Source organism: Moschus berezovskii, chromosome 26 (assembly GCF_049115385.1).
Source record: "Moschus berezovskii isolate FMDL1 chromosome 26, NW_MosBer_1.0, whole genome shotgun sequence".
Classification (NCBI taxonomy): Eukaryota; Metazoa; Chordata; class Mammalia; order Artiodactyla; family Moschidae; genus Moschus; species Moschus berezovskii.
Genome location: NC_142485.1, coordinates 11,057,978 through 11,078,401, shown reverse-complemented (window position 1 = coordinate 11,078,401; position 20,424 = coordinate 11,057,978). Strand labels below are relative to the sequence as shown.

At 38.6% G+C, this 20,424-nt stretch overlaps 2 protein-coding genes across 2 annotated transcripts in view; both read left to right on the top strand.

Moving 5' to 3' along the window:
- ADAM9 (ADAM metallopeptidase domain 9) overlaps positions 1 to 1,901 on the top strand; it is a 91,720-nt gene extending 89,819 nt beyond the window's left edge. Inside the window, exon 22 of the mRNA XM_055416634.2 lies at positions 424 to 1,901. Coding sequence (XP_055272609.1) covers positions 424 to 523 — 100 coding nt within the window. The 3' untranslated portion in view covers positions 524 to 1,901. The remainder of the gene's footprint in view (positions 1 to 423) is intronic.
- Positions 1,902 to 6,249: 4,348 nt separating this feature from the next.
- ADAM32 (ADAM metallopeptidase domain 32) overlaps positions 6,250 to 20,424 on the top strand; it is a 158,086-nt gene continuing 143,911 nt past the window's right edge. Inside the window, exons 1-2 of the mRNA XM_055416290.2 lie at positions 6,250 to 6,307; positions 15,992 to 16,071. Of these exons, the coding sequence (XP_055272265.2) occupies positions 6,250 to 6,307; positions 15,992 to 16,071 (138 nt within the window). The remainder of the gene's footprint in view (positions 6,308 to 15,991; positions 16,072 to 20,424) is intronic.

The window sequence follows — 20,424 nt, the reverse complement described above, 5'->3', positions numbered from 1 at the left end:
GAATTTCACACAGAACTAGATGTGCTGAACTTAAAAACCTAAAAAAAAAATCGAATGGAAATTCTAGAACTGAAAAGCACAAGAAAAATGAAGGATTCAATGTATGGGCTTAGCATCAACAAGAAAGGAGAAGATTTTATTACAGTATTTTGCATTGCATAAAATACATCTCACCCCTCCCTACCCCCCAAAAGTCCTTCAAATTATGATTGAATTGCACACTGAGTAGTGTCCTCCAGTATAATCTTTATTATGCAATAAGAATGCACCGAAATCCAAGTGAACATCAGAAGAATATATAAATTGTGAGACAGATGCTCACCAGGTAAAATTCAGTGATGGTTTTAAGAATGGTGTTATGAATATAGCTTTATTTCATTCAGTTGAGACATACGATTAACTGTCTTTTTTACCTCTTCACAGGCCACCTCCACCACAGCCCAAAGAATCATTTCAGGGAAATTTAGTTCCTGCTCGTCCTGCTCCTCCACCTCCACCTCCTTTATATAGTTCCCTCACTTGATTTTTTTTTTAGCCTTTCATTTTGCAGACATCTTCAGGGAACTGAGCTAATACTTTTTTTTTTTCCTGATATTTTCTTGAAAAGCCTTTCTTCCTGCTGCAATTATGAATGAAAACAAAATACCACAAAACAGACTTTATTAATACAGAAAACCAGAACTTGAGTAGTGGGAAATGAGAAATAATAGAAATGCAGTAAAGCCAGGGAATTTAGAATAACATTTTCATTTCCATTACTGAATACATTTTATTCAGTCATCTGTGAGGTTAATGCACCTGACATGAATTGTGTTATTTTGAACATGTTATTATAATGATTCTCAAATTAACTGTATTGTTTCAAGTTTTGTCATTATGTGCTTAAATGTAACTCTGAATTTTGACCTTAGTTATCATTAGTGTAGTTTCTGGTGGAACATGTAATAATCTAATACCTGTGAAAACTAATTAGCTGCCAATTAATATCTAATATTTTTAATCTTGCACAGACTAATAATCATCGTACATTAAGATTTTGTGTATCTCATTCACTAGATGAATAAAGGAATACTCTGTTTTCAGAAGAATGCACAAAATACACAATTAAGATATCCTAATGCTATTTAAAAAGTGCAAAAACACACTAAAAGTGTGTATGTGTATACATACACACAGTTGTTATCTTCCATTTTTATGAACATTCTATGGATAAATGCTTCTATGGATTCTATGGATAACAGATTCCATGGATCTATCTATGGATAATGAATATTAGCCAAGTTAATTTAAAAATAGAATTTCTATTATGAATCATGTTAAAACATAGCATTCTTTTACAATAGCATCATTTTAAATAAATTATAAACTTTAAGGTACGAAGTATTTAATAGAACTAATCAGATATGCTGTTGATTCATAGCTGTAATGAAAAGCAGGAGCAATTATAATATCTTCAATCAATTGAGCTATCATAAAACCACTTGAGAATCTCATGAGCACTTTAAGTCCAAAATCTGAAACTTCAAAGATTGCTATTAATATACTTTTGAATGTTTACATTTACTAAGGTGTGCTTGATAATGTCTCTGTTGATTCTAATATTTTTCAAGAAATTAGGCTGGAGAAATGAAAAAGTTTTCTTAGATAACTGCAAGAAAATTAGTGGTATCTGTGAGTTATTGTCTCAGCTGTGATAAAAAGTGAATTTTTACTATGGAAGAAATGGTATGAATGATGAAAATTTAAGCACCTAAAATTTTTTCACAACCTTTCATAATAAAGTTTATTAATAAGTTTATTAACTGAATTTCTTTAGTTTTTTAAAAAATTTTTGGTTTGTGTATATATATATATACATACAAACATAAGATTTACAATAAATAAAATACTTGAAATTCTGATTTGTGTTGTCCATTAACTTCTTAAATACTCAGCTATTTATGACCTTATTAGTTAAAACATACTAGTCAAATGTTTATAGATACTATCTCACTAATTTTCAAGACTTCTAGCAAATTGTGAACAGAGGCTTTTTGTTTGAAAAAGCCTTGAAAAACAGATTGGTTTTGAAGAAGACACATATCTTAGTCCTCTGAAGATGGTACATTTTTTAACAATCAGGTATATAATAAAAATTGTAAACAATCCCAAATAGTCTTCAATTTAATCTCTGAATGAATTAATACACAACTAAAATGTTTTGTGTTTGTCACTGATATAGTTCCACAAATTTTGCAATTATAATTCATATCACTGAAATTTTACAGTTGGTAAATATTAAGTCTGCAACTTAAAACTTTCTCAGGATTAAATAATTCCTTGGATCTTTAGGATTTTTTTTTTTTTTTGGCTGCTCCACAGGGCAGGTAGGATCTTAGCTCCCTGACCAGGGATCGAACCCATGCCCCCTGCAGTGGAAGCATGCAGTCTTAATTGCTGAACCATGAGGGAATAAGCTCTTCTAAAAGATTATTTGACCAGCCTGAACTTCTTTTGCTTTTGTATGCATTTTTACATATTTTATATGCTTTTTTTCACTTAGGTTTGTCCTTGATTTATCTTGGATTGTTATTTTAAAAGTTGTAAAATTTCTTGGTCATAGATGGCGCTTCAAAATTTGAAAATATTAAAGGTATTCTTTGCCATCTGCTAAAGATGTTTTAATAATCAAGGATAAATTATATGTATGTTTGGTGTCACTGTATGGCTATGTTCACAGACTTATTACGTTTTTCAAGATACTACATTTCCCTTATGTCAGGCAAATGCCTGGGTCTACTAACCATATAGTTAAGCACAATCCAGGTTTTCTAAGCACAGATCAGATTTTATAAAAGTCTATAAATGTTTACTGAAACTACTATCTTGCAGGTACCATATTAGATCATGTGACATATAAATTCTGGATGGGACATGCCTTCCATTATAGAGAGAGCCATATACATAAATAAGAATAATATAAAGTCTACTTTTTAAAAGATTTAAACAGGAAAGAGTAAGGAGGGAAAAACAAATGGGATACTGAAAATTCATTCAAAATATTTAGCACCAATTAACAAGTCGGTAGGTATTGCGAGGGGGCATTTGAGGGCAGACACACTGAAATCATAATCCCATAAAACTAGTTGATCTGATCATATGGACCACAGCCCTGTTTTAACTCAATGAAACTAAGCCATGCCACGTGGGGCCACCCAAGACGGACGGGTCATGGTGGAGAGGTCTGACAGAATGTGGTCCACTGGAGAAGGGAATGGCAAACCACTTCAGTATACTTGCCTTGAGAGCCCCATGAACAGTATCAAAGGGAAAAATGATAGGATACTGAATGAGGAACTCCCCAGGTCGGTAGGTGCCCAGTATGCTACTGGAGATCAGTGGAGAAATAACTCCAGAACGAAGGAAGGGATGGAGCCAAAGCGAAACAAATACCCAGTCGTGGATGTGACTGGTGATAGAAGCAAGGTCCGATGCTGTAAAGAGGTATGCGAACCTGGAATATTAGGTCCATGAATCAAGGCAAATTGGAAGTGGTCAAACAGGAGATGACAAGAGTGAACGTCGACATTCTAGGAATCAGTGAACTAAAATGGACTGGAATGGGTGAATTTAACTCAGATGACCATTTATCTACTACCATGGGCAGGAATCCCTTAGAAGAAATGGAGTAGCCATCACGGTCAACAAAAGAGTCCAAAATGCAGTACTTTGATGCAATCTTAAAAACGACAGAATGATTTCTGTTCGTTTCCAAGCCAAACCATTCAATATTACAGTAATTCAAGTCTATGCCCCAACCAGTAATGCTGAAGAAGCTGAAGTTGAACGGTTCTATGAAGACCTACAAGACCTTTTAGAATTAACACCCAAAAAAGATTTCCTTTTCATTATAGGGGACTGGAATGCAAAAGTAGGAAGTCAGAAAACACCTGGAGTAACAGGCAAATTTGGCCTTGGAGCACGGAATGAAGCAGGACAAAGGCTAATAGAGTTTTGCCAAGAGAATGCACTGGTCATAGCAAACACCCTCTTCCAACAACACAAGAGAAGACTCTACACATGGACATCACCAGATGGTCAACACCGAAATCAGGTTGATTATATTCTTTGCAGCCAAAGATGGAGAAGCTGTATATAGTTAGCAAAAACAAGACCGGGAGCTGACTGTGGCTCAGATCATGAATTCCTTATTGCCAAATTCAGACTGAAATTGAAGAAAGTAGGGAAAACCACTAGACCATTCAGATATGACCTAAATCAAATCCCTTATGATTATACAGTAGAAGTAAGAAATAGATTTAATGGTCTAGATCTGATAGATAGAGTGCCTGACGAGTTGACTCACTGGAAAAGAGTCTGATGCTAGGAAGGATTGGGGGTGGGAGGAGACGGGACGACAGAGAATGAGATGGCTGGATGACATCACCTACTCGATGGACATGAGTTTGAGTGAACTCTGGGAGTTGGTGATGGACAGGGAGGCCTGGCGTGCTGTGATTCATGGGGTCGCAAAGAGTCGGACACGACTGAGTGACTGAACTGAACTGAACAAGTCAAAGCATTTACTATAACAGTTCTAATACTGTGAAGCAAGGTGAAACCATCTTTTGGCTCAACTACACCCAAAAAGAAGTGTTAGTATAGCACTGGTTTTACCTGTTGAGGTGCAAGCTAGGTGTATGCTGTTGACCCTTGAACCACGTGGGTTTGAACTGCACAGATTCACTTACAAGCGATTTTTTAATTCCCAATAAAAATACAGTGACACTCTGTAGGCTTGCATCCGTGGATTCAACCAACCGCAAGTGGCAGAACAGTTCAGTATCCATGGTTGGTTGAATTTGCAGATATGGAAACCAGAGGGACAATTTTGGGACTTGAGCATCTGGGCATTTTGGTATCCACCGGGGGTGCTGGAACCAATCTCCCCGTGCATACGGAGAGGCCAACTGTTTTCATTGCCATGTTTCTGCTCATTCCGTTCTTTTTCAGGCTGAAATAACCCCCTGTTGAAAGCCTTTGCGTCCGTAAAATCGCATCTCCACTGTGAGTTTACATGTAGGGTTTCTCTAAGTGAATTTTCTGTTACCATCGGAACTTTTTCGTTTGTGTACCTGCCATTCTGTTAATTGATGTGAGCGATAACTTGTTCATTGGGATTTGAAAAGAATTAAAAGATAGTGCATAGAGGTAGAGACTGGGGAGTGAGTCTCCGAGGGAGGAGGCCTTGCAGTCCAAGGTAATAAGGCAATTTTCATTCAGGAAAAACGGAAGTCCTTTTTTTTTTTTAATTTTTTTTATTTCTAAAAAAGAATTTTATTAAAAAAGCACAAATGCAAAGAAATGAACAGAGGAAAATTTATGCGTCGAACCTGGACTGGTCACTTATGATAATATACATGCTACAATTCCAAAACGGAAGTCCTAAGTGGTCCTAGCACTGGGGATGAGAGGAAAAGAGGCAGCAGCCTGAGCTACAAATTTAGAAAATTTTGAATGATCTGTTGAGGAATGTGGTTAGAATTTTCTGTTGGTGCATATGTACTGTAATTATGGGCAGGAATCTTGTCCATCTCATTCATTACCTGAGTATTTGTACCCAGAAGTTAACTGAACAAGGGCAGGCCATTATATGAATTCTATCCAATGGTCTGCGAACCACATGGAAAGCAGACGCAGCCTGGTTACAAGGTGTATTTGGGCAGTGGATATAGAAAGTGCCATGGCAGGTGCTTTTTGACAATACCAAAACCTACTCACTTCTCCCTTTTTATGGAATTCTTCTTTTTTTAATCTGCTCTTTTTTAAATTAAAAAGCCCCAACTTTAGTAAATATGAATGCGTAATTCATGTGTGCGCCCGCGCACAGTTTTATATCCTTTAGATCCAGCAAGTGGTGTCTGATAACAAAACAGCGGACAATAAATGTGTTAGTCCATTTAGGTCCATCCACAAGAAGCAAATGGTTTGTGGGAGGACGATGGCCGCGACGGAGAGGGCTGGGGTGGTCTGGTACCTGCAGATAACTGGGGTGGGTGTGGGGGCACCGGGTCGTCGAGAAAGGCAGGCTGTCCGCAAAAGCGCGCGACGGAGGCCAGAACGCAAGGACCGGAGAGCCGCTCGGGCGACTGGTGGGCGGGGCGCTGAGGACCCAGCTCGCGCGAAGGTAGCCTCGCGAGAACGCGGCTCACCGAAGGCCAACGGTCGCAGAGTTTAGTGTCCTCCCAAAAAAAGCCCAGAAGTCACGCTATGTTCCGCTTAATGGTGTTGCTAGCGGGTCTCCGTGGCTTGCTAACGTCAAGACCTGGTAAGCCCATGGGTGCCCTGTGACTCCGGTGTGGGGAGTAAGAAGGTTTTTCGTTTCCTTCTTTACACGCGTAACCTGCTTGGGTCACACTGCGCGGCAACTGGACACTCAAGTCCCTTTCCTCCGGGCCGTTTTTAGTCACTGCGTAGGCATAGAGAAGGGACTCTGAGAGAGGAAGGTGATTTTAATAAGCTCAAGGACAAATCTCTGATGCCCTGACTCTAAATCTGAATTGGGGGCCTCCCCTTTTTGTAGTTCTGTTATGCACCACCTCAGAATTTCTTGCATTCAAAAGCACTCCAAAAACTTCATGAACTCAGACTCCAAAAAACTGACTTTCCTCAGATATCATCTGCTCCAGTAAAATAACTGGCCCGGTGTACAATAATAGTTTGTCCTGCGATACAAAAAATGTCAGTTCTTGGAATTGTGCAAGATGGAGCAGCTTATGTCATGTCTACAGTCTGGTCATCATGTTAACTTCTCCCACCTGGTGGGAGTTTCAGGAGCTACAAAAGCACTCAAAGGATATTATCTACAGCTCAGAATATTATCTCTAGCTCTTGAGGAGGAACTGAAGGTCCTTGACCTTTTTTAATGGCTGAACTATTATTTTTTCTTGCTTGACTATTTTCCTTTGCTTTTGTATTTCCAACCCCCCCCCCCCTTCTCTGATTAAATTTGTTCTTTGGCTACGGTTTTTCTGTAGACAAGAGGTAGTAGGCAGAAGACATGGAGGGGAGGTCTGTCCTGGGAAGACCCATAGGGTCCTGGTCAGTTACAGTAATAGACCTATTGTAAATAACACATTTAAAAGTGAAAACTCTGTTTTCCAAAACAGATACTTTACAGTGGTGTTGTGAATCTGCTTAAAAGGTTTGGTTTAATAGATGACAGCTAGATTCTCAGACCTACTTCTGTATTTCATCTGTTGCTAAGTGTTTTATTTGAAGTATATATGGTTGGGAAATGAAGAAGTATTTTATGAGCCTTTTCAGGTAGTTACCAGTATTTCCCTTTGGCTGCTACACCAAATACACACTCGATAAGTGGTAAAGGTTAGTTACAACGTGGAATGAACTTTTCATAATATGTTAAAATCCATTGGTCTGTTTTGAACTTTAGTGGATATTTTACCAATTTAAAAAATGTATTATCTTTGTTTTTAAATTATTTTAAATTGTGATAAAATTTGCCATCTTCAACCATTTTAAAAAATGAATGAACTTTATTTTTAGAGTGTTTTAGGTCCATAGCAAAACTGATAGGTACAGAAATTTCCCATATACTCCCTGTCCCCACATGTGTACAGTCTCTGCTATAGACATCCTGCAACTGCACTGGTATATTTGTTACAATTTATGATCCCATACTGACACATCATTATCACCACAAATCTATAGTTTACCTTAGGGTTCACTTTTGATGTACATTCTATGGATTTTGACAAATATATAATGACATGTATCCACCAGAGTAGTTTCTCTGCCCTAAAAATCCCGTTTCACTGATTCATCTCTCCCTTCCCCCTAAGTCCTGACAACCACTGATCTTTTTACTGTTTTCATCAGTTTTACCTTTTCCAGAATGTCATATGGTCAAAATCTTACAGTAGGTTGCCCTTTCAGATTGGCTTCTTTCACTTAGTAATATGCATTTATTGTTCTTTCAGGTCTTCCTAGGGCTCTATAGCTTATTTCTTTGTAACACTGAGTGATATTCCATTGTCTGTATATACCAGTGTATTTATCCATTTACCTACTAAAAGACATCTTGGTTGCTTTCAAGTTTTGGTAGTTAAGAATGAAGCTACTATAAATATCTGTGTACAAGTTTTGTTTGGACATAAGGGGGCAGGAGGGGAAGCGGACGACGGAGAATGAGATGGCTGGATGGCATCACCGACTCGATGGATATGAGTTTGCGTGAACTCCGGGAGTTGGTGATGGACAGGGAGGCCTGGCGTGCTGTGATTCATGGGGTTGCAAAGAGTCGGACACGACTGAGCGACTGAACTGAGCTGAAGATTTCAACTCCTTTTGGATAAATACCAAGGAGTGCTTTTGCTGGATCATATGATAAGAATATATTTAGTTTTGAAAACTATCCTCCAAAGTGGCCATGCCATTTTATAGTCCCATCAGCACTGAATGAGTGTTCCTGTTACTTCACATCTTTGCCAGCATTTTGTGTTGTCAGTGTTCTTCAGTTTGGCCATTCTAATAGGTATAGAATGGCCATAGTCTCTATGACTATACAATGCCATAGTCTCTAGTGACATATGATGTAGAACATTACTTTTCTTCTTATTTACCATCTATATATCTTCTTTGATGTTCAGGTATTTTGCCCATTTTAAAGTTGGGGTTTTATCATTATTGTTGAGCTTTAAGAGATCCTTGTATATTTTGGATAACAGTTTTTTTATCAGGTGTGACTTTTGCAGATGTTTTTCTCCTAGTTTGTAACTTCTCATTCTCTTGACAGTGTCTTTCACATAGCAAAAGTTTTTAATTTTAATGAAGTCCAGTTTATCAGTTATTTTCTCATGCATCATGTCTTTGGTGTTATATCTAAGAAGTCATTGCCTTACCAGTGGTCATCTAGGTTCACTCTTACTTCTAGGAGTTTTATAATTTTGCATTTTACATTTAGATCTATGATTCATTTTAGGCTAATTTTTATGAAGTGTTAAAGCCTGTGTCTAGATTATTTGTTTTGCATTTGGAAATCCATTTGTTATAGTATCATTTTTTAAAGACTATCTTTGCTCCCTTATGTTGCCTTTTCCTATGTCAGAGATCAATTGAATTTATTTACATAGGTAATTTTCTGGGATTTCTGTTCTGTTTCATTGATCTTTTTGTGTGTTCTCTTGCCAAAATTACACTATCTTGATTACTGGAGCTTTACTGTAAGTCTTTAAGTCACATAGTGGCAGTCGTTTGATTTTCTTCTTATTCAATATTGAGTTTGTTATTTGGGATCTTTTGCTTGTCATAAATTTTAGAGTCAGTTTATTGATAACCACAAAATATCATGGTGGGATTTTGATTGGGATTGCACTGAATCTATAAACAAGTTGGGGAAGGATTGACATTTTGACAATATCCGTTTTGAACTTTTTGTTTGCTGTTTGTCATCAAAGTTTTGTAGGTTTCCTCATAGAGATCTTACTCATATTTCATTAGATTTATAGCTGAGTATTTAACTTTTGGGGATGCTAATGGACATGACTTGTATTTTAAATTTCAAATTCCAGTGCTCATTTCTGGTATATAGAAACTGAATGACATTTGTATATTAACCTTTTATGCTGCAAATTTGCTGTCTTAACGATTTTTAAGTGTATAGTTCAGCAGTGGTGAATATATTCACATTGTTCTATAACATCTCTCTGGGAGCCTTTTCATTTTGCAAAACTGAAGCCCTATACCCATTAAACAAGTAATTAAAAATTGTGATAAAATAGATGTAACATAAAATTTACCATTTTAACCCTTTTTCACTGATATTACATATTTGCTTTTTTAAGTAGAAGCTAATTAAAACATCTGTATTCAGTTTTCCCTTTATTTTTATAGATTCTCTTTTTTCCCGGATTTACCTTAGGTTTTATACTTTTATATATTTTTCTGTTACTAATTAACGTGCTTTTGTTTCAGTACAGAGAACTGTAGCATTTCTTTGAGGCCATTCTCCTTTAACTTTTGTTTAGAAATGATCTCTCCTTCAATTCTGAAGGACAGCTTTGCTGGGCATGGTATTCTTAGGTGGAATTTTTTTCTTTCAGTACTATATATTGAATGTATTATCCCACTCCATTCTGGTCTGCAAGGTTTCACTGAAAAATCCACTGATAGTCTTATGGGAGTCTGCTTGTACATAACATTTTGTGTTTCTCTTCCTGCTTTTTTGATAGTCTCTCTTTTTCTCTACTTTTGGGCAGTTACAATGTATGTCAATGTAATTCTCTTTGAATTCTTTTTTTGATTTTTTTTTGGCTTTCTAGATTTGGATGTTAATTTTTTTACCCCAGGTGAGAGAAATTTTCAGTCATTACCTCTTTGAATAAGTTCTGCCCTCTGCCCTGACTTCTTTTCCTTCTATGACTTCTATAATGTGTATACTGCTCTGCTTGATTGTGTTCCATATATCCACGAATCTGTCTTCACTCTTTTTCATTCATTTCATTCTTTCTTTCATTTGTAAAAAATATTTTGCCCCTCTGATTAGATGAATTCTCTTGATCCGTCTACAGGTCTTCTGATCCTTTCTTTCACTTGATCTAGTCTGCTGTTGAACCCCCCTACTGAAAATTTCAATTCTGTTATTATATTTTTCAGCTCTCTGATTTCTATTTTTTACTCATTCTAACCATTTTTAAGTGTACAGTTCAGTGGCATTGAGTACATTCACTTTGTTGTGCCATCACTATCATCCATTTCCAGAACATTTCTTTAATCTTCCCAAGCTGCAACTCAGAACCTATTTAACACTAATTCCTCATTTTTTGCTTCCCTTGGCTCTTGGCAACCGCCATTTTACTTTCTGTCTCTATGGATTTGTCTGCTCTGGTTTCCTCATGTAAGTGCAGTTATGCAGTATTTTTCTTTTTTGTGACTCGCTTATTTCACCTAGTATAATGCCCTCAGTGTTTATCCAGTTTGTTGCATGTGTCAGAATTTTCTACTTTGAAAGTGTGGGTAACATTCCATTGTGTGAAATACCTATGGAAAAATATATATTTCATTTTATTTATCCATTAATCTGTTGATGAATACTTAGGTTGCTTCTGCCTTTTGGATATTATGCATAGAGCTATTATGAACATGTATGCCATGTACTTATTTGAGTCCCTGCTTTTAATTCTTTATATAGATTTATATATCCAAAAGTGGAGTTGCTGGATCATGCAGTGATTCTATATTTAACTTAAAAAATTATTTATTTATTTTTGGCTGCACTGGGTCTTCATTGCTGCGTGTGGATTTTTTTTTCTAGTTTTGGAGAGTGGGGGCTACTCTTCGTTGTGGTGTGTGGGCTTCTCATTGCAGTGGCTTCTCTTGTTGCAGAACGTGGGCTCTAGGGCAAGTGGGCTTCATTAGTTGTGGCTCCTGGGCTCTAGAGTACTGGCTCAATAATTGCAGTGCAGGGGCTTGGTTGCCCCTTGGCATGTGGGATCTTCCTGGACCAGGGATCAAACCAGTGTCCCCTGCATTGCTATGTGGATTCTTAACCACTGGACCACCAGGGAAGCCCTATATTTAACTTGAAATTTACATTGTTTTCTGTACTGACTGCACAATTTTGCTTTTTTGCCAGTAGTGAACAAGGGTTCCAGTTTCTCCATATTCTTCCTAATACATGCTATTTTAGTTTTAATGATTATAGTCTTCCTAATGATTATGACATGGTATCTCATCATAGCTTTGATTTATATTCCCCTAATGATTAGCGTGTCTGCCCTCTGATGCCCTCTCACAATACCTACTGTCTTATTTGGGTTTCTCTTACCTTGGTTGCGGGGTATCTCTTCACGACTGCTCCAGCAAAGTGCAGCCGCTGCACCTTACCTTGGAGGAGGTGTATCTCCTCATAGCTGCCCCTCCTGATCTTGAACGTGGGGTAGCTCCTCTCGGCCGCCGCCCCTGGCCTCGGGGAGGGGTAGCTCCTCTTGGCTCCCGCCCCTGGCCTCGGACGTGGGGTAGCTCCTCTCAGCCACGGACTGGTTGGATCTCCTTGAACTCCAAGGGACTGTCAAGAGTCTTCTCCAACACCATAGTTCAAAAGCATCAATTCTTCGGTGATCAGCTTTCTTCACAGTCCAACTCGCACATCCATACATGACCACTGGAAAAACCATAGCCTTGACTAGATGGACCTTGGTTGGCAAAGTAATGTCTCTGCTTCTTGATTTTGGAGCCCCAAAAAATAAAGTCTGACACTGTTTCCACTGTTTCCCCATCTATTTCCCATGAAGTGATGGGACCAGATGCCATGATCTTAGTTTTCTGAATGTCGAGCTTTAAGCCAACTTTCTCACTCTCCTCTTTCACTTTCATCAAGAGGCTTTTGAGTTCCTCTTCACTTTCTGCCATAGGGTGCTGTCATCTGCATATCTGAGGTTATTGATATTTCTCCCAGCAATCTTGATTCCAGCCTGTGCTTCTTCCAGCCCAGTGTTCCTCATGATGTACTCTGCATATGTTAAATGGACTGCAAGGAGATCAGTCCTGGGTGTTCATTGGAAGGACTGATGCTGAAGCTGAAACTCCAATACTTTGGCCACCTCATGTGAAGAGTTGACTCACTGGAAAAGACTCTGATGCCGGGAGGGACTGGGGGCAGGAGGAGAAGGGGACGACAGAGAATGAGATGGCTGGATGGCATCACCGACTCAATGGGCTTGAGTTTGAGTGAACTCCGGGAGTTGGTGATGGACAGGGAGGCCTGGTGTGCTGTGATTCATGGAGTTGCAAAGAGTCGGACACGACTGAGGGACTAAACTGAACTGAATGATTAGTAACGTTGAACGTCTTTTAATATGTATTGGGCATTTGTATATCTTTTTTGGAGAAATGAGTATTCACAAGTTCTTTGCCCATTTGAAAAATTAGGTTGTTCATTTTGTTGTTGAGTTACAAGAGTTCCTCTTATATTCTGGATACTAGACCTTCAGTCAAGTGATTTGCAGGTATTTTTTTCTCATGCTATAGGTTGTCTTCACTGTCTTGCGAGTGTTCCATGACTCACAAAAGTTTTAAGTTATGATGATAGGATATGTGTATGTATATATTTTTTCTTTTGTTGTTTATGATTTTAATGTCATATCTAAGAACAGGTTCAACAATTATTAACTCTTGGCTAATTCTGCTTCAGTTTTATGTTCCCTACCACTTCCTCTATTAAGCAAATTATAGATATTATATCATTTTATATCTAAATATTTAAGTATATATTTCTAAATGACAAAAATATAAGTGTGAAATATTACCACAGTATCATGATCATGGCTTAGAAATTAATGAGTTTCTTATATCATCCAATTTTCAGTCTGTGTCCAAATTTTCAATTTGTGTAATAATTTTTCATGAGTGTAATAGTTTTTCTTACTGTTTATAATCACCAAGAAATAATGCCCACACATTGCTTGAATCGGCATCCAAAATATACACTCATTGAATTGGCTCCTCCCTACTCCATTTTATTTAGTTTTTGGCTTTTAGTACCATGTTGATAACTGATAATTCTGAATTTATATTTCTTCTCTTGCACTCCTTAGGCAGCCTATGAGATGATTACCAATGTTTCTCACATCCTGGGACTCATGCCCTTGTGTAATCCCCTCCTCTTAAATGTAAGCTATGTTTTATGTTTTGTTTCTAGTGAATAAAATGTGGTCAATGGATGTCTTTTCTGAGATTAGAATATAGGAGGACCGTGTCTTTTTCCTGGGTGCTCACTTTGAATCTCTTTTTCTGATCCCTTATTCTGGGGTAAGTAAGTTGTCATATTGTGAGTATCCTTATGGAGAGGTCTTTTGAGATTTCTCATTAACAGCCTGGAAAGACCCAAGGCCTGTCATCAGCTAAGTGCATGAGCTTTGAAGTGGATCCTGTGCCAGTCAAGCCTTGAAATGGTTGCAGCCCTGGCCGACACTTTGATTGCAGTCTTGCTGGAAACACTGAACCAGAGGCATTCAGTTAAGCTTTGCCCAGATGCCTGACCCAAGGACCATAGGGATTAATAAGTGTTTATTGTTTCAAGATGCTAAATTTGGGTATAATTTGTTATGCAGCAATAGATAATTAATATATCATCCTCCAGTTAAAATCTAAGTTATATCATGTCTCTCTGCTCAAAATCTTCCAGTGGTTTCATGTGTCTCCAAGAACCAAAATTGAAGCCCTAACTCTGACCTGTCTGCCCGTAGGATCTCACAGCTTGTCCCCGTCCTCTCTGACCTCGTGTCTTGATCTTTTCCTCATCGCTCATGCTACTCTAAGCACAGTGGCTTCCTTATGGCTTTTCGAACACACCAAACGTTTCCTTCCGAGAGTCGTAAATACTTGATATTTTTTCCTCCTGGAGTGTTCTGCCAAGATATTAATTTGTTCCCCTCCTCACCTTCTTCAGGTGCCATCTTCTCAGTGAACCCTATTTAAAACTGAACCTCACCTTCAACAATTGCTGTTCTGTCATGAACCTGTGACATATTCTGCCATAACCCATGATTCTATGGGTTAGTGGGACTGTTGTTCTGGTTTGGATCAGGTTAGCTAATCTGCAGGTCATTTGTACTCTTTCCTGCAGCTGTTGTCTGCTTCTGAATTGGTTGGCAACTGAATGGTATAGGATGCTCTCACACACTGGTCTCTTTGTTGGAATGTGTTCAGCTAGGGTGCCTTGGCCCCCTTTCACATAGTCCGCCAGCCTCCTGTAGGCTTGCTCAGGCTTGGTTACATGCGATTTCAGGATTCGAAGACAGTAGGAGGGCAAGCCACAGTGCATAAGCTCTTTTCAGGTTTGCTTGTTTTACATTTCTTCTTATCTAATTGGCCAAAGTAAGTTACTTGGCTAAGTCTAGAGTTAGTTCCTAAGTATATCCATGGAGATAGTACTTTCTGTTGTATCTATCACATCTGATTTGTGAAATTTTTTAGAGTTTTTCTAGAATTTCTCAAAAACTATCACACTTTCATCTGTAGCTTATCTAGAAAATTGTTGAGACTTCTTAGCTGGTGATAGCACTTTACCAATTTCCCACCTTTTTTTTGGTAAATATTTTTCACCATAAAAATCTGTGACTTTTTCGCTTATTTTCTGGATGCCTTGTATTTGTATGTTCTTTTTTCCCCTTAATTTAGCATGTTTATAATCTGTTTTATATAATAGATTTAATTTTATTTAGGTAGTAATATTACCTGTTTGTTCAGTTCAGTCGCTCAGTTGTGTCCGACTCTCCGCGACCCCATGAATCACAGCACGCCAGGCTTCCCTGTCCATCATCAACTCCCGGAGTTCACTCAAACTCATGTCCACAGAGTCGGTGATGCCATCCAGCCATCGCATTCTCTGTCGTCCCCTTCTCCTCCCGCCCCCAACCTTTCCCAGCATCAGAGTCTTTTCCATTGAGTCAACTCGTCGCATGAGGTGGCCAAAGTATTGCAGTTTCAGCTTCAGCATCAGTCCTTCCAATGAACACCCAGGATAGTATTTATTTATTTGTCTGCATGAGTCTTAGTTGCAGCACATGAGATCTTCGATCTTTGTTGTGGCATGCAGGATCTTTCGGAGAAGACAGTGGGAACCCACTCCAGTACTCTTGCTCGGAGAATCCCAGGGACAGAGGAGCCTGGTGGGCTGCCGTCTATGGGGTCGCACAGAGTCGGACACAACCGAAGCGACTTAGTAGCAGCTGCAGGATCTTTAGTTGAGGCATGTGGGATCTAGTTCCCTGACCAGGGTTCAGACTCAGGCCTGCTGTATTGGGATCATGGAGTCTTAGCCACTGGACTACTAGGAAAGTTCCTCTTACCTGTTTTTAAATTGTTTTCAATATTTTTATAGGAGTACACAGGTGATAACTCATATTTGCAGAAGCAAATCTTATAAAAGAACATGCACAAATATTTAGTCAAGTTTAGGACACAGTTATTAACTGTTTTTTTCTTTCTTCAGATTTTCAAAATTCATTTCTACAAATCATACTTCCAGAGAAAATCCAAGCAAATACAAGTGATAATTCAGAAGTAGAAAATGTAAGAGATTTTCTATAGTTAATGCTGTTATATGAAATTCCTTATTTTTATTGCATAGCAGTGAAATACATAAATTCCATTATAGTATAAATAGCCAGTATCACTACAGATAAGGAATTTAAAGTTTTGATGGTAAAAGCAAATATATAAATCACAATGTTCTAATTTTTCTAACATTTGTCATTTCCTCATGGTAAAATAATTTTTAAAAGTTCAAAGAGAGAATATAACGTAAAAGAATTAGAGTCTTATCTGAGTGGTATCTCGATGATTCAGATGAAGAGAATAATTTTCTCCAAAATTGCTAAGGAGAATCTGTCTTAAGTATAATTTTCTTTCTTAATCTCTACCCTTGCATTTACCAGTTTTCAGAGAGTATAAACTGATTATTCTGTTATTTTTATTGGAAAGATGATAGTTTATCCTAGTTATTGATTTATTTAACAGGTACTTCTCTGGACTTGTGTGCATCGCTATATGCTAAGAGCCTTCAGTTGAGTTCAGTTCAGTTCAGTCGCTCAGTCGTGTCCGACTCTCTGCGACCCCATGAATCACAGCATGCCAGGCCTCCCTGTCTATCACCAACTCCCGGAGTTCACTCAAACTCATGTCCACAGAGTCTGTGATGCCATCCAGCCATCTCATTCTCTGTCGTCCCCTTCTCCTCCTGCCCCCGATCCCTCCCAGCATCAGAGTCTTTTCCAGTGAGTCAACTCTTGGCATGAGGTGGCAAGTGAAATCATAAGTATTTGTCTTTTTCTGTCATCTCATAAGCATAATATTTTCTAGGTTCATCCTTATGGCTGTAAATTGCAGAAATACATTTCTTTTTTATGGATGGGTTATATCCCATTGTATTGATACACTACATCTTCTCAACCGAGTTATCTTTTGATGGGCTTTTGTGTTGTTTTCATGCCTTGGCTATTGTAAATTCTGCTGCTGTGAACACTAGGGTGAGTGTATTCTTTCAAATTAATATTTTTTTATTTCCCCAGATATATACCTCAGAGTGGAATTGATGGATCATATAGTAGTTCTATTTTTAGTTTTATGAGGAACCTCCAATAGTGTTCCATAGTATCTGCACCAATTCACTTTCCTATCAGCAGTAACAAGGATTCCCTTTCTTCCACATCCTTGATAATAATTGTTATTTGTAGACTTTTTGATGATAGCCAAGAGTGAGATGATAGTTTATTTTTGTTAAGCAAAGAAGAAAAGGAAAGATATACACATTTGAATGCAGAGTTCCAAAGAACAAGGAGAGATAAGAAAGCCTTCCTCCGTGATCAATGCAAAGAAATAGAGGAAAACAATAGAATGGGAAAGACTAGAGATCTCTTCAAGATAATTAGAGATACCAAGGGAACATTTCATGCAAAGATGGGCTCAATAAAGGACAGAAATGGTATGGACCTAACAGAAGCAGAAGATTTTAAGAAGAGGTGGCAAGAATACACAGAAGAACTGTACAAGAAAGATCTTCACGACCCAGATAATCATGATGGTGTGATCACTCACCAAGAGCCAGACATCCTGGAATGTGAAGTCAAGTGGGCCTTAGGAAGCATCACTACGAACAAAGCTAGGGGAGGTGATGGAATTTCAGTTGAGTTATTTCAAATCCTGAAGGATGATGCTGTGAAAGTGCTGCACTCAATATGCCAGCAAATTTGGGAAACTCAGCAGTGGCCACAGGACTGGAAAAGATCAGTTTTCATTCCAATCCCAAAGAAAGGCAATACCAAAGAATGCTCAAATTACTGCACAATTGCACACATCTCAAACGCTAAAGTAATGCTCAAAAGTAAAAGTAAAGTAATGCAAAAGCAAAAGTAAAGTAATGCCCAAAATTCTCCAAGCCAGGCTTTAGCAATATGTGAACTGTGAACTTCCAGATGTTCAAGCTGATTTTAGAAAAGGCAGAGAAACCAGAGCTCAAATTGCCAACATCTGCTGGATCATGGAAAAAGCAAGAGAGTTCCAGAAAAACATCTATTTCTGCTTCATTGACTATGCCAAAGCCTTTGACTATGTGGATCACAATAAACTGTGGAAAATTCTGAAAGAGATGGGAATACCAGACCACCTGACCTGCCTCTTGAGAAACCAATATGCAGGTCAGGAAGAAACAGTTAGAACTGGACATGGAACAACAGACTGGTTCCAAATAGGAGAAGGAGTACGTCAAGGCTGTATATTGTCACCCTGCTTATTTAACTTATATGCAGAGTACATCATGAGGAACACTGGGCTGGAAGAAGCACCAGCTAGAATCAAGATTGCCGGGAGAAATATCCATAACCTCAGATATGCAGATGACAGCACCCTTATGGCAGAAAGTGAAGAGGAGCTAAAGAGTCTCTTGATGAAAGTGAAAGAGGAGAGTGGAAAAGTTGGCTTAAAGCTCAACATTCAGAAAATTAATATCATGACATCTGGTCCCATCAATTCATGGGAAATAGATGGGGAAACAGTGGACATTAGCTGACTTTATTTTTCTGGGCTCCAAAAATCACTGCAGATTCTGATTGCAGCCATGAAATTAAAAGACACCTACTCTTTGGAAAGAAAGTTATGACCAACCTAGATAGCATATTAAAAAGCAGAGACATTGCTTTGCCAACCAAGGTCCGTCTAGTCAAGGCTATGATTTTTCCAGTGGTCATGTATGGATGTGCGAGTTGGACTGTGAAGAAAGCTGAGCGCCGAAGAATTGATGCTTTTGAACTGTGGTGTTGGAGAAGACTCTTGACAGTCCCTTGGACTGAAAGGAGATCCAACCAGTCCATTCTAAGGGAGATCAGTCCTGGGTGTTCATTGGAAGGACTGATGCTAATGTTGAAACTCCAATACTTTGGCCACCTCTTGTGAAGAGTTTACTCACTGGAAAAGACTCTGATATTGGGAGGGATTGGGGGCAGGAGGAGAAGGGGACGACAGAGGATGAGATGGTTAGATGGCATCACTGACTCAGTGGATGTGAGTTTGGGTAAACTCCCTTCCTGATGGACAGGGAGGCCTGGCATGCTGTGGTTCATGGGGTTGCTGAGAGTCGAACACGACTGAGCAACTGAACTGAACTGAATTGAATATTGATAAACTCTTTAGTTTAGCTTGTCTAAAAACGTCTTTATCTCTCCTCCAATTCTAAATGATAACTTTGCTCACCAGAGTACCCTAGTTTGCACGGTTTCCTTTTCAGGATTTTGAATATATCATACAACTCCCTTTTGGCCTGCACGTTTTTTGAAGAATGATCTGTTGATAGCTTTATGAGGGTTCTCTTGTATATGTTTTTATCTTTCTCTTGCTGCCTTTCAGATTTTCTTTTTATATTAACCTTTTGCCGTTTTAATTATCATGTATGTACTTATGTATGTCTCTGTGTGATCATCTTATTTGGGGTCTTCTGTGCTTTCTGAACCCAGATTTCTGTTTCATTTTCAGGTTTCAGAAGTTTTCAGTTATAATTTTTAACTTCCAAGTCCCTGGTCAGAACTGTTTTATAATTTCAGTTTGGGTTGTTGGTTCCCTGACTCTTGAGATACTACTGCAAGAGTTTGTAACCTTCTTTGGAGAATTGCCTTTCGGTTATTGAACTTCCTGCGAGTTACTTGTTGACCACATCGTCCCAGGGTAACCCTTCAGCCAGGGACTAATTGTTCCATGGGTTTAAAAGTCCAGCTTTATTGTCTCAGGTTTTAAGAAACTTTGAGGCACAATGTCTTATTCAGCCAGGCTAAGGCTAGAATTTACCTGTAATCATATTTTCTTTAGCTTTATATTTCTCCCTATTTTGCTTCTCTCACTTCCTTGCAGGTTCAGAGAGTGCTTCCTAAATAGACTGCTGACAAAAGTATCCTCATTTCAGACCCTGTTTTTAGGGAACCTGAACTAAGACACAATATGTGAACCGTGAACTGCCAGATGTTCAAGCAGGTTTTAGAAAAGGCAGAGGCACCAGAGATCAAATTGCCAACATCCGCTGGATCATGGAGAAAGCAAGAGAGTTCCAGAAAAACATCTATTTCTGCTTCATTGACTATGCCAAAGCCTTTGACTGTGTGGATCACAATAAACTGTGGAACATTCTGAAAGAGATGGGAATCCCAGACCACCTGACCTGCCTCTTGAGAAACGTGTATGCAGGTCAGGAAGCAACAGTCAGAACTGGACATGGAACAACAGACTGGTTCCAAATAGGAGAAGGAGTACATCAAGGCTGTATATTGTCACCCTGCTTATTTAACTTATATGCAGAGTACATCATGAGGAACGCTGGGCTGGAAGAAGCACACGCTGGAATCAAGATTGCCGGGAGAAATATCAATAACCTCAGATATGCAG